This window comes from Lepidochelys olivacea, assembly GCF_965140295.1.
Source record: "Lepidochelys olivacea isolate rLepOli2 genome assembly, chromosome: 25".
Classification (NCBI taxonomy): domain Eukaryota; kingdom Metazoa; phylum Chordata; order Testudines; family Cheloniidae; genus Lepidochelys; species Lepidochelys olivacea.
Genome location: NC_140435.1, coordinates 15519829 through 15547667, shown reverse-complemented (window position 1 = coordinate 15547667; position 27839 = coordinate 15519829). Strand labels below are relative to the sequence as shown.

Here is a 27839-nt window from a genome sequence, read left to right as displayed (position 1 = left end):
CTAGGGAGCCATTGCTTTGTCAAGCCTAAATCAGTGGAGTGGTGTTATAGCTCTGCTGGTCTCCAGATATTAGAGAGACAAGATGGGTGAGGTAATCTCTCTTACTGGACCAACTTCTATTGGTGAAAGAGGCAAGCTTTCAAGCTTACATAGGGCTCTTCTTCAGGTCTGGGCCTAAAGTCATACATTTTAGGGCAGTCTCAACAGGATGACAGCCTAGAACAGGGGTAGTCAATAGGTGGACCCAGACCACCAGACATTTTTAACAGACCCCCAAATCTTTTTATTTACTTGTTATCATTATTGTTATTTTTATTATTATTTTCTCTTTCGTCTGGACCTTGACTATACTTTGCAGGCTTAACTTGGTCCACTTAGACAATAGATGGCCTACTTGGAAGGGCAGATTCTTATTACACTAAGGAGCCTTCATGTAAAGGAAAATTAGGCTAAGAATCTTGTCCCTTTATCTTCTAGTCAAACAGAAGCCAGGCAAGAGAAGCCCTTAAAAACCTAGGCCCTAGATATAGTATTCAGTTTCCTGAAGCCTGAAAGTCAGTTATGTGAAGGTGGATTCAGGCAACCATGTAAAAACGAGATCAGCTGAGAATTATTTGTCCCTATCAGATGAGCAACACAATCCCCTAACCTTCCCCTCTGTCTGACAGCTCAACAGTAAACACAAAGGATCCATGTGTTGTAATGATTAATATTTATTGATACTTTTATAAATACCGATAACACTGAAAATGTTAACACTTAATTGAATTAGTAAATTATTATTAAAACACATATCTACAGATCAAAGCTGTACGTTCTAGTTAGGTTTATTCCAGGGAGTACATTTTTCTCTACCTTTAAACTATCATTATTTACAGAATAATTCTTTTTTGAAATGACAAATTTTTTTTTTTTTGCGTCGTATTTTCCCTCGGATTCCTTCTATTGTTGCAATATCCCTTGTTATTCAGTGTTCTCAGCCTATCAATTTTTTTTTGTAGTTCATCCTGCAAAATAAAGAGCGCCCTCAACTGCCATTGAAGTCAACCCAGCAGTTATTTAGCAATTTACTGGGTTGGACCCTAAGCTTTATGGGCTATGTTGCCGTGAATGCTTGAGCCTTCAGGGTGCACTAGGCACTCTGGTCTTAATCTGTAAAACATTTAAGCTTGTGCTTAACTTTAAGCATTTGTGGCCCCATTGAAGTCCAATTAAGCAAAGCAACATTTAAAGGTGAAGTCCTGACCCCACTAAAATCAATGGCAAAACTCCCATTGACTTTGATGAGGAGATGATTTAATCTGAAGAGTTTTGCAAGATCGGAGCCAGCGTGTTCAGCACTCTGTGAAATCAAGCCCTACATGCATTAAAAAAAAGCCCTGTTGTCCTTTCAGATTTCATCATTGATCTCACCTTAACAATATGGTCTGCATTAATCATATCCCATCTAAGAAATAAAAGTTAATTAGAGGAGTACTTCTCTAGCCTAGAACTAGTATACTTTTCCAATCAGTAAAACTCTTGGACTTAATCTCTCCCCACTACATTTTTTGTTTCACATCAAAAAAATTCCCTTATAAACCCTTATGTATAATCTTTCCAATTTCTACTTGTGCTGTGAATAAATCTGAAAATCATTTGACTGTTTTATAGTTCTGACTTGCTCTCTGTCCCCTTTTAGATTTTGCATCAGCAACACTAAATGCTTAGGCTAAATGTAAATGTAAGTTTTATTTGTGAGCCCTTAGTTATCAGATTCCGAACTGTACATACAAAGTATCAAAAATGAACCTTATTTACAATTTCAATCTCTTTCAGTTGAGATTTTCTGCCAGGAGCCCATTGTTGCACACATTGGGCCAGCTCCTTAGTGGTGTAAATCAGTGTAGCTCCATTAACTTAAATGGAGCTATACCAGTTTACAAGTTTTGAGACTGGATCTATAGGGAGTGATCTGACTGAATGACAGCTCATAGTCCCAAACAGGTTACATACAGTATTTCTAAAATTGCTTTTCACTGACTTGATGCCTCTGAATGGTTATCCAGAGTACAGTGATAATTGCGCCAAAAAAAGCTAACTGGGATTTTTCCCAAATACTCTATCAATTGATTTCAATAACCTTAAAAAACCCAAAACAACATTATGCTGCACAAAGACATTGTCTTCAATGCAAGATACCCAGAAACAACAGCACTTCTTGCCTGTTACAAACAAAGTTTTAGGATGCTCAGTCGAAATATTTACGTTGTTCATCATTAGAATTAATTGTGTAAATTGTGGCTTAGAAAGCAAATGCAAAGGTTGGAATAGCCAATCGCCTCTGCTGTTAAGAACCATGTGATCTGCATTGTTGTCTGTAGCACAAGACTGAACTTCTTAAAAGCAACTGAAACTGGAGTGTAATTGAAGCACAAATTAAACAGGGCAAGCACTATTTCTTTGAATGGCATCAAATGTCTAGGTCCAGATGTGTCTGCCAACCCTAACTAAAATATCCCACGGTTGGACCTTGAAGATTTAACAATGATAATAATAGAGAGAACATAGGTATATTTAATGAGGGAAGACGGTGAATCTAAGAGGATTATTTACATTAAATTACAAAACAAGTCATGAAGATAACATAATTTCTTTTGTAGGGAAGGTAAAAATGCCCATATCTGCTGTTTGCTCCTCTTTCATATGCTATAGACAAGGTGGCCATGAATGGTTTGTTGGAAGTCCAACTTGCCAACTTTGGTTTGCTAGGTTGGTCCATATAGACACCCACATACACAGCCACCAGTTACAATTGTACTAGATACAGGACATTAAATAAGGATGCATCACATGAGAGACCAAGTGCTTATCAAAGCACACCTACTACATGCTATGTATTATTCAGAGTCCCAGTTTCCAATAATTTCCCAGATGCTCCTCCCTTTACTGGGTATCCCTCTGCCTACTCCTCTCCATATGGCTGTGGCCAAGAGTCGTGGGATATTGTTTAGTTAAAGTTGTTAAGAGCCAGCAGTCATATTTATAACATTAACTTTCACAGCTGGCCCCATTAAACACAATCTTGGGAGCTGCAGGGCAATCACTTTGGAAAGCTTCCAGGTTCCCTGCCTTTGCCGAGGGACCTGTTGCACTGGATTCGAGGTGGCTGGGCATGGAAGAGCTATCAGGATTGTCTTGGAGACAGGAGTTCTCAGCTGCCTGGGCCAGGCAAGATTCTTTGGTACCTTCGTGAGTACGTCCATTTCTGGAGCTGTCATGATGCCCGTGGTTACCTAGACGGCTAGAAGCGACTACAGCTTTCATTGCAGCCTATTTAAAAACAAACATGAGGAGTAAATGAACAGCAGTGGTGCAAGGATGCATTTCAGAGATTTGCTACTTGGATGTAAGTTCAGAAACACTCTGATGCTACAAAAAATGGCTGTAATGGTTCCCAGGCCTGTGCTGATAAAATAAAAAGCCCTTGACAAAATAACCTTGGTTCTTCGATAGGGCCAGTGGGATGAAGAGACAAAGTCACATGGAAATGGAAATAAAAATATATATATTTCCATATGTGCTATGCTTCTTGGTTCTAAGAAAGGATAATGAATAGCTTAGATCAGAGACCAATGTATTCTTACAAGAAATCAAATCATATTAGGCCAACCGGAGTGATTTCTTTTAGTTTAATTGTATTAACATTTTCCAATCAAGCGTATTTTATATTGTATTGAAGTGTATCCCTAGGCCCCAACCCTGCAAAACGTAATGCGTATGTAAGTTCAAAGTCAATTTGGACTACCCATTTGGGTAATGTTACAAGCATGAATCTTCGCAGGATTGAGGCCCTAATGTGCATCTGTAAGTAATAAAAATAAATACAATGAAAAGATTTACAACGTTTTCATTAGTAAAAGTGGTTTTAAAAAAGTAAACTGTTCATTTTAATTCCTAGAGTGAATTTAGTGTCAGAGAAAGGTTCTGGAGCGACATCCCTGGGTAGACAGAGGACTTCAGTCTGTATAGAACAGATGGAACATGGTCAGTATCAGTTTCCCCAGTGTAAGTCCAGATTTGGAGACATACCCCTCCCCTCCAGAAGAAAGAGATCAGTTTCAATGGGTCATTCATTCCTTGGTATCTGGGCTAACAAGGGGGCCAATTATTGTTGTGGCAACATCCATCCACTAGGGCTGGACTGAGACTTCTGGTTTGTTTCACACAGGCCACCAAAGAGACACCAGCTTGCAATGACTTTGAGACAGATTTGAAGTGATGCCATAGGCTATGTCTCCAGAGTCCAAAAAGGTGTGTTTTCACACCATGTTAGCCATTGCAACGTAAAATCCCAGTGAAGACAGAGCACAGGCAGGTTTTAGCTCAGCGTAGCTAGCAGAGGCCAAACACTGGACCCCTCACCTGGGGTTTATTCCAACTAGCCACATCAAGGCACTACCTGTGCCTGGTCCCCACCAGAATTTTACGCTGTGATAGCTAACGATGTAACAACAGCCCTGGTTTTTGCAGTGGAAACATAGCTTTGGGCGCAAAAAGCTTCATATCCTTTTACCAGTTCCCTGAGCCAACCAGTCCCCCACCAAACTGTAACATTTTAATTAATGTTTGTCTACATGTGGAGTTATTCTGGAATAGCTCTTGGGCTGCATATTCATACCCTATCGTAATCCACATCAGCTTGAAAGTGTAGACAAATCTCAAGTGTTTCTTAACTAAAACCACTGCATTCTGAAGAGCTGACGATAGCAGATCTGGTTAGCAGTGACCATTTGTACAGTCTATGTAGAAGGGAAATAAGAAATATTCCAGAATGATTAACAGCAAGGCTCTATAACGTTACCTTCAGTTTCCGCCGGGCATTAAACTCTTGCAGTTTCTTTTGTGTGCTATCCATATGAGCAAATTTAGCTGCTTTGCCCGTGACCCAGGGGTGTTCCAGTGCTTGATGTACTGTTAGCCTCTTCTGTGGGTCCAAGACTACCAGTTTTTGAACCTGCAGCCAGATTTCAAACAAGTAAGTTTAAATATGTTTGTTCAAAAGGAACTGGAAATTTATCATTAATGTCATCCGCAGTCCAGTGATAGGGAGTGCAATTACAAGGGCATGCATCTTCTTGCTGTAGGGCACAGAATGAACACCAGCATGAGTCAAGAAGAATTTGTCCCATTGTAGAGTATAGCAAAAGTAAGCATATCATAGGAACAGTTTAGGTCTTCCTATAAAGCACTGAGCACTGTCAGAGGCCCCAATTCACAAATCACATGCTTGGTGCTTTCCTGAATTGGGGCCAGACACAGGAAAGAAAATTAAGATGGACCATTAGTCTGTTTTGGTTTGGCAAATCCTGTATTTTTTACAAATGGATTGATCGTAAAGCATTTTAATATTATCAGTTGATGGTGGATGATAATGATTCATAGATACTGCTGATCTGAATGGTTTTAATTTATATTTTGTTGCTGGAAACAGTGAGAGTTTTAACTTTAGATTGATTTCTGTCATCTTTTACTGTTATTTCATAAGGCTCATCCATTTTTGTCTTTCCTTTTGGCTATCAATTGTACTTTGTGAGAGTGGAAAGACTGCTAAATGGAGTCACTTATGTACTTTTCAAGACATTAGTACTTCAATATTGCACTTCAGAAGGATTGCTCTGCAAATCTGGTTTGTATTATTATTAAATATTATTATTATTGAATAACAACTATAACATAATAGAGAGCGTTTCACCCAGAGATCTTAATATGTTTAACAAAGCATCGCCCCCCTCATTTTGCAGATGGGGCACAGAGAGATTTGTGCAAGGTCTCACAACAAGTGAATAGCAGAGCCGTGGATAGGACCGGCTGAGGGTAAGGGGGCTATTGTCCCAAAATCAGGCTACACAGAACTGAAACCACTGAGTTCAATATCTCATAGGGAACCTCAGGGTGTATGGCAAGGACACTTAGACTGAGGGCAAAAGCACAGTCATAGTGATTTTTATTAAGATCAATAATAAAGCCAGAAAAGCTCCAAACCACGTAAAAGAGATATTAATAACATTGGGGAATGGAATAGTATTGGGGAATATCTGTGGTATAATTCTTTGCATATGCTCTTAGACTTGCATACTTGCACCCTTCCTTGAGGACCTGATGGTAAGAGACAAAGGGCCAGCCCTGTCTCTGGCATGCCGACCGAGTCCAGTGGTCCTCAATGCCTAAGATTGGTGGCAGATAACAATAGAGCGGAAGGGTCCAATGATGGAAGGCTAACCCCCTGCACCTGGTGGTTTGCCCTATTATAGGGCCAGCGCACGATCATGAAGGTTCATTTTAATGCTCATGTCCAAATCTAACTTCCTCACCCTGGTAATACCTGGGGTGCACTTATCCTATAGGTTAACATATGCATACACAGTAATGCCATTTAACTCATTATCATACATCTCACTTATTGCTCAAGAAAATCTGTGGTTAAACATCTGCCAACAATGCTATCCTAAAACATCCAAGCCCAGTATCACTTCAGTATTTGTGCAGTGGGATGGTACAGTTAGATTCCAACTCCTGCTGTTGAGCAAGCTATTCCTACTTCCCCAAATCTAAGGGTGACTGTCAGGCCATTTATCTATGAGTCACAGGCCTACTATACTGATGGGAACTTGCTTAAGCTAGTGTCTTCCAGGACACAGGTCTGTATGTTCCTTGCATTACAGCTGAATATACTAAAGGCTAAGCTAGCCCTATGGGCTACAGTATAGAAAAGTCACACACACAAAATAAAATAAAATAAATAAATAAAATCACACTCTGAAGCGACACTATTCTACCAGTAAAAGTTTCTGGTATAAACCTAGCCTTACAAAATTCTTCCCTGACAAGAAGCTATCCCCCCATGTTACCTACAATACCGAGGTCATAATTTCTTCCATGTCATGACATCTACATCTGTGGCCTTGGGTAACTTACCAAGTCCTTGGCATTGAGGGAGACTTCATCCCACCAAGGGGAAACAAACTCATAGTCACAGTTCAGTATCCTGCTGTACATGTACTGGTCCCCTCTTGGATCAAAAAATGGTTCAAACCCACAAAGCCTGAAAACACAGTGGGATAAAATTAAGAAAAGGGAATTTGAGGCTACATACAAGCAGCAGGGGACAATTTCTGCCAGTAAGAGTTGTAACGCTGTGGAGCAGTTGAAAAAAATGGTGGAAGCCTAGATCCACAAAGGAATTCCACTGAATTCAACGGAAATTAGGAACCCAAAATCCTTTGTGAATCTGGGCTGGAAGCACTATTACCCGGGACGTTGACAACGATAGTGGACAAAACACGGGAGCACATCTGGGAGGGAACAATCTTGCATTTGCCATGGCGGATGGATTGGATTACTTTATAGGGCTTTTCCCCCACCTGTAATTTCTATGAGTCATGCTACACTTTAGCATATGTCACAATGAAAGGAATCGATAAGAACAATCAAGAGAGCTTCTGCCTCTTGCTGAGCACCTGTTAGTTTTGCAAGCATGTAAATTCATGGCCAATAATACCGTAATACATTCCAAACAGGGCAAGAGCTACTGAACACCTGTGACTTGCTCACAATATTTCGGTGATCATTTTGGAGAGAGGTGGATAAAATGTTGCAGCTCAGTTACACCAGTGCAAATTAGGACAATTCTACTCCAGTCAGCGGAGCTACTCTGGATTTATACTGTGGCAACAAATCTGAACTTGTCCAAGGAACATTTTTAACCGAAAAAGTGGTCCCAATTCTCAGTTGTCGTGTACCTTATGCTGTCATCTACATTAGAACATAGTGAGTGTAAAGTGGATGTAAAATGTTACCCTCCAAGCACCTACCAGTCATGCATTAAGTGATCTGACCAACGTTGTGTCTACATGGGGGAAACTGACCAACATAGCTATTCCAGATTCTTTTTTAAGTGGAGTAACTTTTATTCTGGAACAGAGTGTCCACATGGGTAGCAACTGTGGTATAGTCCTTCCAAATAGCTACAATGATCAGTTTCCACATGTACATAAGACCTAACATTGTCACACGTGATTCGTTCTCTCTCTCATCCTCTTACTTTGGAGTAACAGAATTCAGGCCACTGATTTCAGTGAGACTAGTAGCAAAGTAAAGTTCTACTCATTGTGAATAAATGTGGTAGCATATAACTGTCTAGGGTTCGAAGTTTTAAAAAGACTCAGATACTCGTAGAAAACACTAATGAGAGAGAAATCCTCTTGGGGCGGTAATAAGAAGTTAACTAACTAAAGCTGTTTTTTAAAAAACACACCTGGTACTCAGCTAATAGCAGATGATAGCAGTAGGGACTGTTCAAGTCTTCATCCATCCAGTGATGGAGGCTTATTTATCAGCTGGCACTTACTGTCTGTACTCTGAAGTTCAGCCAGTCAGAAAATATCTGCTTTCTCCAGCTGTGTTTACAACATGCCTGCAGGGCTCCATCAATTCAAAGTTGGCCAGTAATTGACATTTTTTTAAAAAAGGGTTCCAGTAGCGGAATCTGTATTATTGGGTGTAGCCACCGCTCCGAAAATAAAGAGGTCCGAGCCACTTACAGCAGAAAGAGGCTTGAAAAAGAAATTGGATGATTGAAGGCTTTTAGAAAATCAGATATTCGTGATCAAAGACCCTGGTAACAAATTATGATATACTATAAAACAAAGACAGACATCTCTCAATAAGCCATATATATTTCTCTCTCCCTCTTCTAAGTATGACTTATTTTTATGTCCTGCAAACAAAGGGCCAGATTGTGAGCCCTTTTCTCAAACCAGTGAGAACGCTCCCACGAGTTAAGTCAATGGTCCAGATGTTCAAAGGTATTGAGGTGCCTAATTCCCAATGGAAGGGAGGTATCTACATACCTTTGAAGATCCTGGCCAATGAGACAACTTGGTAGAGTTAATTGCTCACTGCTGTGACTAAGGGGTTAAAATCTAGCCCAGTGAGCATAAAGATTGTCCACCCATCCTCACTTGGTGCTAAGGGTTTAGATTGCCAACCCTGAATCCTGTTGTCGTTAGTGGGAGTCGTCATGTAAGTCCTCATTCTTGTAAGGGTTGCATGGACTAGACGTGTAATTAGCATGAGCTGCGTGGTAGGCCCAGGAGCAGATTGGTGAAAACACCAGACATGTTTGCAGAGGGAGTTAAGATGAGTCAGTGCTTCTCTGCTTAGGGACAACGGTTGGAAAAAGCAGCCAGGATGAGGGGGCGTGGAATGTCAGAGATTTTCAGCATTACTCACAGTATATATGTTATGACACCCACAGACCACATATCCACTTCGGGTCCATATGGAGAGCCATGGAGAATTTCAGGCGCTGAAAGCATAATTCACAGTTAAAATAGTCCAGCAGGAGGCATCTGTCAACACCCTGAGGATCAAATTCTGCTATCAAGAGTATTTATATGGCTCCCATCACCACAGCACCTGAGTGCTTCACAGCTCCCCAGGTGGGGCAGGAGAGTGCTGTTATCCCCATTTTACAGATAGGGAACTGAGGCACAAAGAGGCTATGAGACTTGCCCAGGACCACATAGTAGAAGTCTGTGGCAGAGAAGGGAATTACACCCACGTCTCCTGAGTCCCAGGCCAGAGCTCTAACCACTGTACTTCCCTCCCTTCACCTGCTCTGATACATTGGTGTAAATCCAGAGCAATGCCATAGAGCAATAGGGTTACTCTAGAGTCAAACAGCCATGTGTTAATGTCTCTCACAGGAATGGGTCAGTATGCTGTACTTAATAGGTGTTTTATCAGCTGCTAAATATTGCAGATGAAAATTCCAAAGCAATGTCATGTTTACATTGTGCCTTTACCAACTCAAAGCAGTGACAGTGTACTGAAATCTCACTTTTTGAGCTAACTTCCTGTTTCAAGCCACTTCCATTAAAGGGACCACAGCAAGTAATTTAGGCCCCAAACTCAGGTTTTAAGGATCTTTTATAACCCTAATATGAAGAGAATTGGTTCAAGGAATTAAAAAATAAGTGTCAATGAAAAATATGATTTGCTGTTGGGATTTAAATATTCCCTTGCAGAGGTTAGAACACGGATAAGACAGCATCTTTCTAGACAATGTACAGGATGAACCAAAAATGAAGTAGATTAAAAACTGGTTATACAGAAAAGCAGAATCATCTAGATCTTGTGGACTAAGATCAGTAAGACGCAAAGAGGCAATAAGTGGCTTGAACAGCAACGTTTTAAATAAACCCTACAAATAAAATTCACACTTCTATAGCACATTGTCAGCTGAAAATTTCAAGGCAGTTTACAACCATAATAGAGATATGGGAAACTGAGATACAGAAAGATGAAGTGACTTGAACAAGTCTGTGACAGATTAGGGAAGAGACTCCAGGTCTACTGAGTCCCAATCCTGTGCTTTACCCACAAGGGAACCTGCCCTGAAAACTAGACTGTAAAATATTCTCCCTGTCTTTAGAGTTCAAGATATTACGAGAGTCCCTTTAACACAGCTGAATTGCAATTCTTAGGGCATGTCTTCACTGCAGAGTTAACCTAGGTGATCAGCAGCTGGGCTAGCCTACCCCAGGTCTGAGTGTCCCCACAACACAGCCCCAGCCACGTTACTATGTCCTCACTGTCCCTGATCTCATCAGCGTGTGCTTGGAGTGTAACCCCTGGTTCTTTGCACCGAGATGTTCTGCGATTCATTCCCAGTCCACTGTGCTAATTGTGGGAAAACTTGTCTGCCCTCCCCAGAGAGTCTGCATCCCAACTGCAAAGTGGGTGGGTTCTAGCCTGAATTACAGCGGAGCCCAGGCTGTAACCTCCCCCTCCCCTCCCAAGAGGGGTAAAATACCCTGGTCTTAAAGCACCTCCAGGTCAGGGGTTTTTCTGTGTGGTCAGTAGTGGGGGTTTGCCCAAACCCCCTGTGCAATGAAGACAAACCCTTAGGGGTTTCTATCATAATATGCAAAGATACATTCCTAAGATACACGCTGCTAACATGAACAAACCCTGTGTGATTCTCCCCCTCCACTCCCACCTCCCCAAGCTCCCCACTAAGCGATTCCTACATGCTCACCCCCTTACCGCAATATCCTGGAGTACCACAAACAGTCTTCATGGTGTCCTGCTCATCCACTATCTTGGACAATCCAAAATCACCTGTAAGGGAACAGATGGGCAGGAAAAGGACTGTTACACTGACAGGTGCCCGGTGGCTGCCCTCCGGGTCGGGTCTTTGATCCTAGACAATCACAGCTCTTGTTAAAGCCAACTGGGCGTGCCAAGCGGCCTTCTTTCAGTGGAAGGAGCAATTCAGCCCCTTTATGAGGCAGAACAGCTGCAGACACTGGAGGCTACCACGTGGGGCACCAAACTGCCCAGCCACTCCTCAACAGATGAGCTAATAGGGGTTGCCCTGGTTGCCCCAGCTACCACACGGGTTTTGCAACCTGTGCGTACGAGGGCTCGTCCATACTTGGAAGTTGGTTTGGGGAGTGTTTATCCGCGTGAAGTGACCCGGAACAGCTGTTGCGTAAACAGTACATCTGCACCGCCCTGTTATCCTGGGTTACGCTGCTCCCCTTTGTCTCCACAGGGGTGGGCTGTTTTGAAATCAGCACTCAGCAGCCTGGACCGGCATCCCACGCGTCTCAGCTGGGCTCGCGGCACCTTGCGGGATAGCTACCAGAAGACACTGGAATTCTGGGACCCGGGGTCAAACTGAAGAATTCCCATTCATTTAGCTCATTGCATCCCTACCTTCATTTGGCTTTAATAAGCCAGAATTTAAATGGGGAGGTGCTATCCAGTCAAAGTGACCCCAGAGCAGAAGAGGACACACAGGTCAGCAAACTGGTTGACACAGGTAGTCAGCCAAGCAGTGTGGGATCCAGAGGGAGGACTGCCAGGTGTGGACTCAGGACAGGGATGGAAAACTCATCCCAGATCTCAGCAAACTTGTTTCCCCAGTAGGTTTATTAGCATGGGTTGAAACATCAGATGTCTTTAAAGAAAATCTTTTGCATGTAGATACAAGACACTTTATCCCCCCAAAAAAGTGAGGTTAATCCAAAACAACTTTCAAGTGCAGACAATTCCTGAGAGAGAGAAAGAGAAGACTGGTGAGCATGGCCCTGAGATGGAGATTCTTGGGCATAGAGCTCACTGGAGGGGCAGACTCAGGGATTTCTGAGCAAGGAAACTGCCTGCTCTTGGCTTCTACTGTGATCAGGGAGACAGGTCTGTGTGAGCATTTTTTTGTAAATAAGATTACAGCCAAGAATAGACACGACTCATAGCACTGATCTCCCCTCCTACTGTAAACAACCCAGCAAGGCCCCAACTGTTGGCTAACCACTCATGCCAAAGGGACAATGGTACCATGGCATGCTCCACAGCCAGCATGGGATTTCATATTTCAGCTGATAGGCTTCTTTGAACATCCTAGCCTCCGTTTAAGGGAGCTACGAATTCGGTGGGATGTGAGTGCATAACTCCTAATCTCTTGGAGAATCCCAGACTGAATTATTACTGTCCCAGCCAGGAAAAGGGGGAAGTAACTTCCTCCCTCCCTAGAGTAAAGGGGAAAGCCGGGAAGGAACTGAGTCACAATTTAGGGTGAAATCCTGCCCCAATGGGAGTTTCACTATGGATGTAAATGGGGCCATTCTACCCTTTTTCTCTGATCTGCTCCTGGGACAATGCAGCTCCACACCACCCCCTTACTCACAGCAGGCTGAAAGAGTATAGTCTACTCTAGCCCACTGAAATCAAGAACCAAATTCCCACTCCCTGTCGGACGGGACCCTCCCCGCAGACGGTAGCTGCCTTTGCACAGGAAACCCTAACCCTGCTGCTCGCCCCCCAAACGTACCAATTTTGAGAGGGGCATCTGGGGAAAGGTCTGCATACAGGAGATTCTCTGGTTTCAGATCCCGGTGGACGACTCCATTTTCATGCAAATACTGGAGAGATAGAGAATGCGAAGCGGGGGAGAAAAAGCCAACTCAGGGTCAGACAAAATGCAGGGATGATAACTGGTAATACGGCAGTGTTCAGAGTATTAATTACGTTGAGCCAAACCCTGGAGAGTTTGCTCAGGGCCAGATTCTGATACCTTTATTCACATCGAGTTGCAACTTTCTCCACAAGTGACGTCTCATTCCACTGACATCCGTGGGACTAGGAATAAGGTATCATTCAATGTCAATAAGGGTATCTGGCCCTTTGTTTTTGGCCAGAGTAATTACACCGTTACTGGTATTTGCCATTTATAAGTGAATTACTTACAAATCACCGTTCACTCTTTATAGTATGACCAGGAAGCATCGCTGAATGACTCATAACATCAAATGGCACGAACTCAAGTTGAACGGCGAGCTCAGGTTTCCAACCCCCTCAAACGGTCACCCAGTGCTCTCTACGATGGCGTGGTCATCACTCCGAATGCTCATCAACCTCCCTGCACGAACCCTCTTTGACTCTGACCCAAAGAAAGCAGGATGGAAAAGACCCGGCGGAAGACCTCAACTCCGAAGGCTGGACGGCATCAACAGACACTTGTCCTTCGCAGGACTGATTTCCCGGAACACGCCAGACTTGGATTCGGATAAAATGTCATGGAGGCGCATAACCGGTTTGGTAGCCTCTACGCTGTATCAATAGCGTGAGACTTAGCAAATTGTATGATGATTGCCCCAAGTGACGGACCCTGGTTATTACTAAGTGCACTCGGTCCTTAGAAAATACATGTCAGAAAACAGTAGCCAGATCTCCAGCTGCTGTAAATTGGTGTAGCTCCACTAAAGTCAATGGAGTTATGCCAGTTTACACCAGGGCGGGATCCGGCCCAATGCCTCAGTTGACTTTGCAGTCTGAGTCAGACACAGCTCATCAGTTCGTATAGAAGAGGCCACAGAGAACATCTTCACTGAGTAGATCAACCCATGAAGACTTTGCAAAAGAAGAAGATTTGTGTCTTGAAGAATCACGAAACACGCACTTAGATTTCCTTACCACAATGCTTAGTTTGTATTAAACAGAGTACGAGAGTCCACAGACAGAACTATCCAACCACATAGGGCCTTACTCTCTTTTACATGGCTCTGGCAGTGTAAAGGGGCCTTGGTGAGATGAAGATCAGGCCCCCAGTCTCTGTTCAGTTCTAGACAGAGTTCTTGGCAGACAAAGACAGCTGAAGATCGGAACATTCTTGCAACAATGGATCATGCTTGTGTGCACCAAACACTCCTAGTCAACAGGAACACACAGTCACCTGGTGTTAATCCATATGCAGCAGACACAGAGATAAGTCACCCAGTAGTGGCTGAAGTAGATATTGTGCCTGGCACATATCTAACCATTATAAGACATGATTGGAAGGAGCTGAGGGAGGGTCTTTGAGAACTCATGGGTGGCTTGCAGTAAAGTGGATGCACAAGAGTGGGGAAAGGAGCCAAAGGGAGCAAGGAGGAGAGAGGATATGGAGGAATGAGAGGGGGCTAAGATGAGAGCAGAGGAGGCAGAATGCAAAACGCACTGTCACTGAGTAGATGGTATGGCCCCATAGCTGGGAACCGACCCCAAATACCAAGAGACCCGAATTCCATCCCCACTCTTCCATTGACCTAGCATGCAACTATGGGCAAGTTGTTTCCCTTCCTTACCCTTGGTCTCTCTTCCTGTTTGGATTGTAAGCTCTGTCTCTCACTACATGCAGCACCAAGCACAACAGGGCCCCAATGCTTCTATAGTATAAATAATGGCACCCTGGCTGTGTCCAGAACTATGCGGATGGCTGTTGCCACAGACAGCGGCAGCAGGGGAGAGAAAAATGTTCCCCTTGGCTCATATTGATCAGCTGTTGTATTATCTTGTACTGATCAACTACAGGAATCTAACACTCCTCCTCCAAGCACAGCTAGCTTACAGAAATCACCGCCCCTCTACAGTAACCTGCTCCCCTCTTAACCCTGACCTGCTAATCAGCTTTCTTTATTAAAACCTGACCTAAGGGTCGGGAAGAGCATATCTGGGGATCTGCAGCATGTTGCCCCGGTTTGCCATGTGACACAGAGCTCCTAGAGATCCCCAAATCCCAATGATTTCCTTTAAACCCTCCTTTGCTGGACACCTTACTCCTGGGTACATTGTTGCTCTCTCCCTGCCTACATGGACGGAGGTGCAATTTCCACACGGGAGATTTTCTGTTACGAGCTTCCATTTTTAAACCCTCTGTTGCCATAGAGACTGTCTTCAGCTAACCTTTCATGTAGAGAAACAGTGACCTTCCTGATACAAATCCGAGGTATTTTCTCTCCGTCTCTTTTATCCTTTCCAGAGCACAGACCTGAAGAGGCAGCTCCTCTGAACAATGCATCGTGGGTTCCTTTGTGAGTTGCGGGGATTTTTCAGTTGCACAAAAACACAGAGACGCTTCCTCGGCTTAGCAGATTTTGTGATGGTTGTAAACTTGTTTGTGAAGGCTGACAGCGCTTGCTAGAAACAGGCCCGGTGATGACAGGCTTGTCCCAAAGCCTTAGTCCCCACTCATTGAACTAATAACCAGCCCCAGGGACAGTTTGAGCTAGGGTGACCAGATGTTCCGATTTTATAGGGACAATCCCTATATTTGAGGCTTTGTCTTATACAGGCATCTACTACCCCCCATCCCTTGTCCTGATTTTTCACACTTGCTGTCTGGTCACCCTCGTTTGAGCATATCTAGGGCCACCCCACCCTCACAAAGCCATTTTGATGCCCCCCTCTTGTCCCAGAGTTCAGCACAGAAACAGTCCCATTAAAAAGAACAGGAGGACTTGTGGCACCTTAGAGACTAACAAATTTATTAGAGCATAAGCTTTCGTGGGCTACAGCTCACTTCATCGGATGCATACTGTATATCTATATCTATCTCTATATCTTACTATATGTTCCATTCTATGCATCCGATGCAGCAGGCTGTAGCCCATGAAAGCTTATGCTCTAATAAATGGGTTAGTCTCCAAGGTGCCACAAGTCCTCCTGTTCTTTTTGCGGATACAGACTTACACGGCTGCTACCCTGAGTCCCATTAAAGAGACCCTGTAACAATGGCCCCTTGGCCCTGCACATATCTGTTTTAATCCTGGCCTCGGATCAGAGCCATCCAATTCACTAGCTGCCTCTAGCAGTGGCCAGTCCCTGCAGGGGAGCTTGACCCTATAATCCATCTGGTTAACTGTGCAATAATTCACACGGAGGAGGGACTGGGGGAGAGGATCCAATATCCAGTAGCGGACAGTGGAGGAGCGAACTCTGATCTCGCTTGTCTCAGGCATCAGCAGCCCAGTGGCCCCAGCGACGTTCTGATTCCGGACCGTTTATCATCGACACTGGCAGGAGACAAGGCCTGAGGCTGAGAGCATGCAGCTTTATTTTTAGATGCCAGGTCAGTGCTGGCCGTCGGAAAGATCTTGCTTTGATGTAGAAGCTTCCCCGCTAGGGAAGTCATGGAGGCAGGATAAGGAAGGGGAGCCCCTCTGTTTCATATGCAGGGGTCCTAGCTGGGCTGTGCTCCGAGTACGTGGCATTTCCCTCCACTACAGTGGGGAGGTATCCAGATTTCTCCTTCCTCCACAAACACAGGCCACAGGCCTCCCTTGTAATTGTGCTTGAATCCGCGGCACTGCTGCCGTGCTCTTCATTTCACAGACTGCGGATCCCCGAGACGGGTGACCTTATAAGGCCGGGAAGGGGCCACCCATTAACAGAACAAAAGCCAAGCTGCGGCTGCTCTCTCGGGTAGTCAGAGACCCACTCCTTTCTTATGGCGTTTGGCAGCAGGTTTACGAGACTGGCTTCTTCTAAGCAAAATGCCTTAAATATGCATAATATTTCATTACATTATCTTAGCGCCTCTAGGCCCCATTGTGCTGTACAGACTCAGAGTGAGAGACAGTCCCTGCTTGAAAGAGTTTAACCTAAATAGACCAGGCAAAGGGTGGGAGAACGGAAGCATCATCATCTCCAGTTTACAGCCAAAGGAACCAAGGCACAGCTAAGTGAGTTGGCCAAGGTCAAGCAAGGAGACTGCGGCAGAGCCAAGAATTGAACGTAAACTTCTGAGTCCTACCATGACGCTTTAACCACAAAGCCCCAGTCCTCTCTGAACAGCACCGTGATCCAGTACAAAGCAGGTGCCCCCATGTCATCCTGTCCTCTTTTTAGGGAACCAAGGATAGAGAAAGGGAGAAAGATAAAAAGAATCAGAAAAACGATATATAATATTTTGCTCCTGGATCTCAGAGAGCTTTAGAGACATTAATGAAGCCTCACAGCGGTAAGTGAGTTAGTATCCCCTTGGTAAACTGAGGCACAGAGGTGCCCAACGTCTCACAGTGCTAGAGACAGGTTTAGAACTCAAAAGTCCTGACGGCTTATCTCTTGGTCTAACCAGCAGACCACTGGTTCTCAATCTTTTCCCTAATGGAGGAACCCTCCTCCCATTAAGCTGCACCTCCCTCCCATCTATTATTCTTGGGGCCTGGTGGTCATTAGAACTGGGTGAAATTTTTTTGTCTGAAACTTTTTTGGGGGCCAAAAAATGCAGCTTCAGGTCGAGTGAAACATGGTGTGAATTCATGTCAAATCCCCTTGAATTATTTCAGTCTGGGGGAAAAAATGAAACGTTTCCATTCAAAACCACTTTGCAATTTGAATTTTACCTCAACGTTATTTTTTTTAAAAGTTTAAAAAAAGAAACAAAAATGAAACAAAACATTGTGTTTGACACAATTCCCGCCCCCACCCCTGAACTTTTCCAGTTACATCCGTTATTCTCCTGGCTCTAATGGTCACGATCCCTTGACAGCTGTCCATGACTTCTAGGGTCTGACAGAGGCAGAGAGGCCAAAATACCGTCGAAAGATCAAGAAACAGTGGCAAACTTACAGATACAGCTTCTAGGATCTGCTTGACCACATGGGCTGCATCTCTTTCACTGTAGAATCCCCTCTCTACAATCCTGTAAGGTGAAGACACCAAAGAGGTCACAAAGAAGCGCGTGTAACAATGGCACATCCCGTGGTGGCTTACAGCCTGCCTTGGAATCAATTCACACCAAGTTTTAGACCCCCAAAATAGTCCTGGCTACACCATTTATAAGTTAACCATTCCATATAGGCTTTATTACAGTGACCTCTTAATAATAAAGCCCAGCTCTTTGCTTTTCAGCAGTTATCATTCATCTGACGCTGGCTTTTCCCAGATGTAAATGTAGGGCATTAGAGAATCAGGTCTTGTGTCCCTCGTTGGCCACTTACAAATCATCTGGTTTCCTGAACTGACGGGATCTATGAGCCTGGAGACGGAAAGCTGGTAATTTAGCTCCTGAGCCACTCAGATCCTCCTTCCACCCTCCACATTTTTGGTGGGACTAGATGTGTCTCCTTTTATTTAGAATTGGCAGGTTAAAAGAAGGTCTCACTGAGTACCTGTCAAAGAGCTCTCCTCCCGTCACTAGTTCAAGTATGAGCACGATCTCAGAGGGCGTTTCGAAGATCTCCTTCAGTTTGATCTGAAAAGAACAGGAACAGTTCACTGGCAGCCCTGCTCCCTTGCCAGAACGGGGCCATTCTTCCAACCATGTTAATTATAAGCCAGACACAGTGGGAACTTTCCGCCAGCCCTGTCCTCACTGTAAGTCAATTTATTCCTAGAACAGGTTAATTTATTCACGAGATGCATGCCAGGAGGCTCGTCATGGAGAGAGGAATAAATAAATGCAGAACAGATTGCGTAGATGTAACAAGTTTAGCATCATCATAACAGGGCTGCCGGTAGCAAATATGCCTCGTTTTTTTCTATTTGAACCTGGCATTTTAACTGTTCAAACCAGGTTTGCTCACTTAATCCGCATTTAAAAAAAAAAAACACCTGCAAATTAGAGCAGGGAAACCGACCTGCAAGCCCTACATTTATTTTCTCCAGATCCTGAAGCTCATTATTGTAAGTGGAATGTACAGTATCCTATGAAAGCTTTTTAATTTAGCAGCCCCTCCATCCCTGCCAGGATGACCGAGCAACCTCTGCTGTACACATTCCTGTGGCTTTGCAAAGCCTGTTGTCCTTGGCTCTTTCATTCAACCGCTGGTTCTGCTGATTGGAGTGTTTTACTCCAAGAGTGAAATCCTGGCCCACTGAAGTTAACGGGAGCTTTGCCATTGACTTCAGCAGGGCCGGGATTTCAGCTTGAAGCTCTTGGGCCGGATTCTCATGCCTGGTCTACACTTCCAATGTAGGTTGACGTAGTCATGGTGCTCAGAGGTGGGAAAAATCCACACCCCTCAGCTCTGGAGCTGTGCCGACTTTGCCCCCGTGCAGCTGCTGCTAGGTTGATGGAAGAACATTTCCATTGCCCTAGTTACTGTTGCTCAGGAAAGTGGAGTTACAGGAAACCCCCTCACAGTGCTGTATGGCTGTGTCTACACTACAGAGTTATACTGGGCTATGCCACTATAGCACCTCTAGGGTGGACTTGGCTTCAGTTACTCCATTCCTGCACTTGGATCAAAGAGAGGAGAAGATGCAAACTCTCCCTGTTCAGAGGCTTGCCTGGTTGCTGGGGTCAGTTACAGCAGCCTTGAGGCTACTCTAATTTATGCTCTGGTTCCCACCATGGGAAGCAAGCACAGCTATGGAGCATTGCATTCTGGTCACATCCGTAATTGATTGCCTAGGTCAGAGGATGGGAGCAAGGTTGGAGTAGCTCCTTTATGCCAGCTCAGCTCCGGGGACTGTTTCCATCCACTCTAAGGCTGCTTGCTGATGCCACAGCCATGGAAAGGGACCTTAGTGTTACTAAGAATAAGGGTGTTTGCATTTACAGTCCTGCTAATCCCAAGTGTCTAGGCTTCAACAAAATTACGAGATCATTTTAAAAAATCACAAGATTTTTATATTCTTTTATTTGCCTTCTGATCTTTGAGCCTTGTGATGTCACATTTTCAAGTTTTCCTCTGCAACTGTGAGCACTAGAAACTTGCTTAAAAAAAAAAAGAATGTAAGCCAAGGGTCTTACATAATCCCATGACTCCAGGAGCTGAGGCTTTAAGGAAAAAACACCAAATATCATGAGACCCACATTAAAATTGCCAGAATGGGCCATAGTGCATTTATGCTGGAATTGCCAACTGCAGGTGAGTTATCTGCCCTTTACCGGAACAAACTGGACCATTATTCCAGTATTTTATTTGCAGTATCCTTAGATCATGAAAGGACAAAAAGGAAAGGAAGAGAAAATTAAATGAATGTCTTTATGAGGAATTAGAGTGTGTAGAAGATACACGATTGGGTCCCATGTGTCTATACCCAGCAAATTTCTTTTGCTACAGCCTGATGTTTTAGGAACCTCTCATGTTTAGTTATCGATTGTATACATTTTTTTTCAGGAATAAAAGACCAGCTCTGTTATTTTTCAAAATGTGACATTGGGCACCTAAGTCAGTTAGGCAACTCTGAAAAGGTCCCCTGTGATGCACAGGCTGCTCTGTGAGGAAGAAAGCAGAAAAGAAATAATATTTCCTGAAGATTAAAAAAAACCCCACGATGCCTGCATTGGCCCTTTGTGCCAACGCAGCAAACGTGGAATTAACAGGTCTCATAAAAATGCATCCATGTGCTTTTTTTTTTTTAAATGGGAAAAAGAAAATTTCACAGGGCTTAAGACTTCCGTGACACTGTGAATTTCATGGGGCTTTCATCATTACCTACGTATGAGACACTGTGGCAGCTTACTATATTATAATACTGCACAGAAGTGCTATAATTTTCCTATTAACTTCAAAAGTTTACAATCCTATTATCGTCTGCTCTTGAGGTCGGTGCTGAATGACAGCAAGGAGTGTACAGATGTCACCAGTGTGCATAATGACAGGAAGCGTCATTTAAAAAAAAAATCATTTGAACTAGGGAGGGAGCAGAACCTTACCGAAACCATTCTGATTTAAAATATTAAAGCTGTCCAATTGGTTACGTCAATGTAGCTGGCCTGTAGCGGCGCCTGTTTCTAGGGTGGGCAAAGTAAGTTTTCTATCCTCTTTATAACACACCGGAGGCAATCTCTCCTTTGCCTCTCCCCCAGACTCTACACAAACAAGCCTTCAGAGACCATGTGATGCATCTACAGCAAATGTGAGACAGATCCTCACCTGGTATAAGCTGATGTTCCTCCGCTGGGCTGATTTACACCAACTGAGAATCTGGCCTCGGTCTCTACCATATCTTTTAAAAAGATGTAGGCTAACAGGTTCAAAAGTGGCTTGATCTTGTCCCACTGAAGTCAATGGGAGTTTCACCATTGATTTTTATAGGAGCTGAATCGAAACCTAAGTGATTTAGGAGCTGAAGTGTCACTGTGGGACATAGGCCTGGTCTACACTTAACATTTAGATAGACATAGTTATGGTGGCCAGGAGTGTGCAAAATCCACAACCCTGCGTGCAGTAGCTGTGCCCACATAATCCCTGATGTACACGTGGCTGAGTCAACAGAAGAATGCTCAGGGAGGTGGAGGTGGTGGAGTTCCTACAGTGAGGAAAACCTGTAGGCTACGTCTACACTACAGGGTTGTACTGGCATAGCTAAGGTGCAACACACAGGCCTTAGGTACTTCTGAAAAACTTCCCCCTTAATGAAATACAGCTCGCCAGTCATTCACACGCATCAAAAGAGGAGAACTGAATGCTGAAATCAGTCTAGAAAGCAGGTGGAAAAGAATCAGACCCTCAAAGCTTACCAGCAACATTAACAGATAAGGCCATACACAGCCTTTTAGCCCCAATTCAGGATCTCTCTTAAGCACACGCTTAAGTATGTGCCTATTCGAGACAGCACTTAAGCATACGGAATCATAGATTCTAAGGCCAGACGGGACCACTGTGATCACCTAGTCTGACCTCCTGTGTAATACAAGCCATAGAATTTCCCCAGTATAATTCCTGCAGCCGATCTTTTAGCATGGGATGGAGCTCAGCAGGATCAGTAGCTTGAGTGCCCGGGCAAAGCAGACAGAGCTGTGTGTCGCATGTTCCATGTGACCTGACAAGAAGGTCCCATTGAAGTGGTCCCCTTCTGTAATGATCTCTGCTCCTGGGTGTTACAAATTGTTCCAGTTCATTTGCTTACCAGTTGTTCCGAAAGGGGATGCTTCCCTGCACCAACGGTTCCTAATGGAGACCATCAAAGAACAAATACAAATAAAGAATATAGCTGTCTCAGACCAGGCAGCCTGCTCCAGTCCTCTAACAAGGGGTGTGAACATCTTTTCAGTGATGCTTTCCTGGCAGGGAGATAAGAATGTGAAATAGCCTCTATGAGGAAGTACTGCAAGTTCCCTTTGCTTGGGGCATTTACAGCACTAGGAAATGTGTCATACCAGGAATTGTGTGTGTGTTGGGGAGGAGAGGGGTGGTGGCAGGGTAGACAAAGGACAAAATCCATTCCTGGAGTCAGTGAAGTTACCCTGGGGTTGGATTTTGCCCCAACTGCCTGATTTCCGACGATTCCCTGTACTGTTGGCTTTGCTTTTGCCAGGAGGGTCTTTAATGATTACAAGCGGGCAAGACTTCCACTCTCAAACTCATCCCCACGAGGAGGGCGGGGACTGTTGAAAGCTCCGTCACCTGGGAAAGGGGCCCAAAGCAGCATTTCTGGGACATTGGGGTTACCCTGCAACAACAAAACTAAAACTCAGGTTGCCTGGCGTTCTGGGGACCTGTGAAAAAACCACCATTTTACAAGGGGGCGCTCTTCTTCCAGGAATTACATTACAACACAGCATGTAGAAAGCAGCCATCTGGTCTCCTGGTAATTCCAAGTCAGCCAAAGAAGTAAACAGCCAGGAATAAACCTCTGGAGATAGAAAGGCAGGGAAAGGGGTCCAAATCCTGCCCAGCGCACAGCCCCTGCAGCTCAATGGGAAGCGCTGGTGCTTCGCCCCTGGTAGAATTAGCAGCTTGAGTGCCTGGGCAGAGCAGACAGAGCAGCGTGTCGCATCAGTTACATGGAAACTGACAAGAAGGTCCTGTCTAGGCTGACTCCTTCCCTAATTATATCTGTTCCTGTGTGTTACAAATTGTTCCAGTTCAACCCTCATTATCTTCTCAGCGCTGCATTATATCAGTGCTGCTCTGCTCATGCCGGCGAGCGGCTGAGAGCTCAGCTGTTGGCAAGAGATGGCCTGGCGTTCCCGACCTTATCTTCCTTTGCAGGATTCGTTACAAACAGGCACTTTCCTTTGGCATTCATTCGAGCTCCTCGACAGAAATCGCTTACCGAATGGAAACCCTCGAAGGGGGTAGTCTGGTGGCCTGAACATCAGAGCTGGAATGCCTGGAAGACCCCTGGAAACTCAGAGAGTGGCAAACCCCAGCAGGGCTTATTCACATCCTGTCCTTCCCAAGGCAGTGAGTAAAGTGAGTTCCATGCACTTTGCTGCTGGTGGGTGTTTTGAATGAGACCTTTAAAATAAAAATAAACCACATGGAACAGGATGGCCTGCCCTACAGCAGGACTGGGACCCCGTGGGTCCTGCAGCCATAGTAGCAGTAATGGGATAAAAATTCAACAATGTAGGAGTGGGTGGGAGTGGGTATTGTGGGGCAGGATTAAAAAAATAGTCCCGCACAGGGCTCTCGCCTGCCCCTTTAAGGGCCAGAGGCCTTGGGCCAGCCGTCCTGGTCACTAATCATACGCAGCTGAGCAGGGGATAGATCAAGATCTCCAGGAAGCGGAATGGGATCACAGAAGGGGACTGTCTCTCATAGGTGTCCTTGGAGAAGGGAGGCAGCAGGTTGAAAGCTCTGGGAGTCATGGCTGGGTAGACAGCTCCAGCTGGAAGTTTTGTTTTCCTTTTGAGAGTTTGCTGGCTGTTTAGACAATAAATTGGGCCTGGAGGAAAAGGCTAACTACTGATCTGAGCATGGCTGATAATTTCCCAGGCGGACAAGGAAGGCTGTCAAGCTGCAGCGCACATCTGCTTTGTGCAGAGAGGAATCATGGCACAGAGAAGTCAGGGGAACACATCTCACAGTGAGAGACTTAGGACCGCCGCTTATTAAGGCCTGGTCTACACTAGGAAATTAGACCAACATAACTGCATCGCTCAGAGGTGTGAAATATCCACACGCATGAACGACACAGTTATACCGACCTAACCCCTGGTGTAGACAGCACTAGGCCTCCCGTCAACTTCGCTGCTGCCTCTCAGGGAGGTGGATTACCTATGCCAACAGGGGAAGCCCTTCCACTGGTGTAGCGTTTTAGGTGTAGACACGCTGCTATAGCGCTTTAGTTAATTCACCTCCCCGAGAGCTATGACATAGTGCAGTCTACACTGGGGTTAGGTCGGTGGATTTTCACACTCCTGAGCAACATACTTATACCAAAGTAATTCTGTACTGTAGTGTAGACCTGCCCATAGTTTATCAAAAGTCGAGAGGCGGCTTGATCTTGGTCTGCAGTTCCCCTGTGCAGAGATGAGACCGGAGGGCAGAGGGCTCTAACCTGGCCAGCAAAGGAAGAACAAGGCCTAGTGGGTGAGTGCAGGCGTGAGAAAAATTTCAGCTGGAAACAAGGTGCAAATTTTTAAGCATGAAGGCGATTCGCCGTCAGAGCAGCTTCCCCAAGGGGGTGGCGAAGTCCCCCATCATCTGCTGCCTTGAAAGGTGAGATTTTTCAAAGGTGCTCATGGGAGTTAGGCCCTTAGTTTAATTCCCGCTAACTTTCGGAAGAGGGCTAGACATCCAGCTCCCTTAGGTGCTTCTGAAGATCCCATCCTGTACCAAGACTGGCTGGGACTAAACAGATGCTCTCGCTCAGCCATCAGTTAATGGGCAGGTTGCAAGAATCACTGGGTGAAACACAACGCCTCGGGTTATGCAGGAGGTCAGGGTAGATACAGGCCAGAAGGGACCGCTACAAGAAATAGGGGTTTGCTCCAGCATCTTTGGCCAAAGATTCCCTGTTTTGCTGCCCACTGTGTGCCTGGCGTTGCCCTTTGCCCCAGAGGTGGCTGCATTTTAGTAGTGCCGCATGGAGAGAGCTTAGGGGAAGCAGTTGGGGATCCCATCTGTTATCTTAGGGTTTGATACCAGTGCCCATCACCTGGGTGAAATGTGCTAGAGAAATCTACAGCATAACAACCAACAAATCAAAACTGCATTCTTTTGGGAAGATACTTTCCTTCCCCTCTTAAACAAGGTGTGTGTGTTTCTGTTTCTCTCTGGGCAACAACTGGACTGGCACCCCTGATGTGGGGCCATGGGGTTCTGGGAATCCCAGCATGGGTTAGGGTGCAATACCAGGAGGTCCAGGAGCTAGAGGGCTATGCCCATCCACTGCTTCCACCCTTCCTAATTCCGCTGGCTTGTGCTGTCCTCCCTCAAAATGTTACGCCTATTTACTTTGGGACAGATTCATAGCGGACTCCCGTCTGGGGAGCACATGGGTGGATTTAAGTCACAAAGCAGCCACACGGCTCATACTCACAATGTGGGGGTGCGAAAGCCTCAGTAAGACGCCGATTTCTGTCCGTACAATCTTTTTGTCAATCTAAAAATCAAGAAAATAAAATAAGAACAATGACGCAAATCTTTACATTTGAGAACTCTTCTGGACGTCAGGCTTGATCAGGCATAAATACAGAGGTCTCTGCTGCTCTTTAAAACCAGGTTGGAATTAATTCTGAACCGGATCGTATTCACCGCACGTACATTCTCCCATTTCCTCTCAAGCAGGTCTTCTAAACACGTCTGTGAGGGGACGTCTTCTTCCAAAGCAAACCCCCAAGAGCTGGAGCCTCTCAGAGCAGCTCCAGCACTTCAGAATGGAGAGCCGCACAGCTGTGCGGGAGACCAGGCAGCTGAAGAGAGCAGGGTTTCCACGCCCATCAGTTGACTGGCCATGACCCTTTGTACAGAGAGAGGAATTGTAATCGAGAGTCAAGGTTTGAACCTCAGCTGCAGGCGATAAACATGTCGGGCAGCTGAGGGGGTTTGGCAAAGGTTGCTTTAAGCCATCTTTTTGTTCCCCAAATCCTGGGGTTGGTGAGGGCTGGGCTAGCCCCATAACATCCAAGTCTGCTTTGAGTTATTCCTGGTGGCTCGCAAGGGGTCATTCCAGCAACCAGGAATGGCTTGGGTGGAGAATTTTTAACCCTGTTATAGTCTTGGCCTTCACAACATCCTCTGGCAGGGAGTTCCACAGGTTGATGGTGTGTTGTATGAAAAAATACTTCCTTTTGTTTGCTTTAAACCTGTTGCCTGTTAATTTCATTTGGTGGCCCCCAGTTCTTGTGTTATGAGAGGTACTAAACAACACTTCCTTATTTACTTTCTCCACACCAGTCATAATTTTATAGACCTCTATCGTACCCCCCTTAGTCATCTCTTTTCCAAGCTGAAAAGTCCCAGTCTTATTAATCTCTCCTCATATAGAAGCCATTCCATACGTTGAATCATTTTTGTTGCCCTTTTTTGAACTTTTTCCAAGTCCAATACATCTTTTTTGAGGTGGGGTGACCACATCTGCACACAGTATTCAAGATGTGGGTGTACCGTGGATTTATACAGAGGCAATATGATATTTTCTGTCCTATTATCTATCCCTTTCCTAATGATTCCCGACATTCTGTTAGCTTTTTTGACTGCCGCTGCACATTGAGTGGATGTTTTCAGAGAATTATCCACAATGACTCCAAGATCTCTTTCTTGAGTGGTAACAGCTAATTTAGACCCCATCATTTTTATATGTATAGTTGGGATTATGTTTTCCAATGTGCATCACTTTGCATTTATCAGCATTGAATTTCATCTGTCATTTTGTTGCCTAGTCACCCAGTTTTGAGAGATCCCTTTGTAGCTTTTCGCTGTCTGCCTGGCACTTAACTATGTTGAGTAGTTTTGTATCATCGGCAGATTTTGCCACCTCACTGTTTATCCTTTTCCCAGATGATTTATGAATATGTTAAATAGGACTGGGCCCAGTACAGACCTCTGGGGGACACCACTATTCACCTCTTTCCATTCTGAAAACTGACCATTTATTCCTCCCCTTTGTTTCCTGTCTTTTAACCAGTTACCAATCATGAGAGGACCTTCCCTCTTATCCCATGACAGCTCACTTTGCTTAAGAGCCTTTGGTGAGGGGCCTTGTCAAAGGCTTTCTGAAAATCTAAACACACTATATCCACTGGGTCCCCCTTGTCCACATGCTTGTCGACCCCCTCAAAGAATTCTAGTAGATTGGTGAGGCAGGCTTTCCCTTTACAAAAACCATGTTGACTCTTTCCCGACAAATTATGTTCATCTACGTGTCTGACAATTTTGTTCTTTAGTAAAGTTTCAACCAGTTTGCCTGGTACTGAAGTCAGGTTTACTGGCCTGTAATTGCTGGGGTCTCCTCTGGAGACCTTTTTAAAAATTGGCGTCACATTAGCCATTAGATGTCCGAACCACATGCTCCTCTGCACCTGTCGGCTTTCCCCAAGACCTTAGTTTAAAACTGCTCTACGGCCTTTTTAATTTTAAGAGCTAGCAATCTGGTTCCATTTTGGTTAAGGTGGAGCCCATCCTTCCTGTATATGGTCCATTTTCCCCCAGGGCCAGGAAATTCCCCAGCCATGCATGCCTTCACTCCCCCAGGACTACACTGACCCTCTACCTCTAGGGGATTCTCCCATTTCCCCCAGCCACACGGCTGCTTATTTCTTCCTCTTTGTGGCATCTGCTTGGATCAATGCAGATCCTTTGCAGTCCAGCTGAAATTTGTAACCATGCAGTCCTAAATCCAGACCT

At 44.8% G+C, this 27839-nt stretch overlaps 1 protein-coding gene across 1 annotated transcript in view; it reads right to left on the bottom strand.

The window, feature by feature from the left end:
* Positions 1-746: 746 nt before the first annotated feature.
* The window catches only part of LOC311513007 (calcium/calmodulin-dependent protein kinase type IV-like), a 44848-nt gene continuing 17755 nt past the window's right edge, over positions 747-27839 (bottom strand). The window contains exons 3-11 of the mRNA XM_084614534.1: positions 25534-25596; positions 18480-18562; positions 17938-18010; positions 12881-12971; positions 11092-11166; positions 9274-9349; positions 6958-7084; positions 4844-4996; positions 747-3312 (exon numbers count right to left, since the gene is read on the bottom strand). Of these exons, the coding sequence (XP_084470660.1) occupies positions 3031-3312; positions 4844-4996; positions 6958-7084; positions 9274-9349; positions 11092-11166; positions 12881-12971; positions 17938-18010; positions 18480-18562; positions 25534-25596 (1023 nt within the window). The 3' untranslated portion in view covers positions 747-3030. The remainder of the gene's footprint in view (positions 3313-4843; positions 4997-6957; positions 7085-9273; positions 9350-11091; positions 11167-12880; positions 12972-17937; positions 18011-18479; positions 18563-25533; positions 25597-27839) is intronic.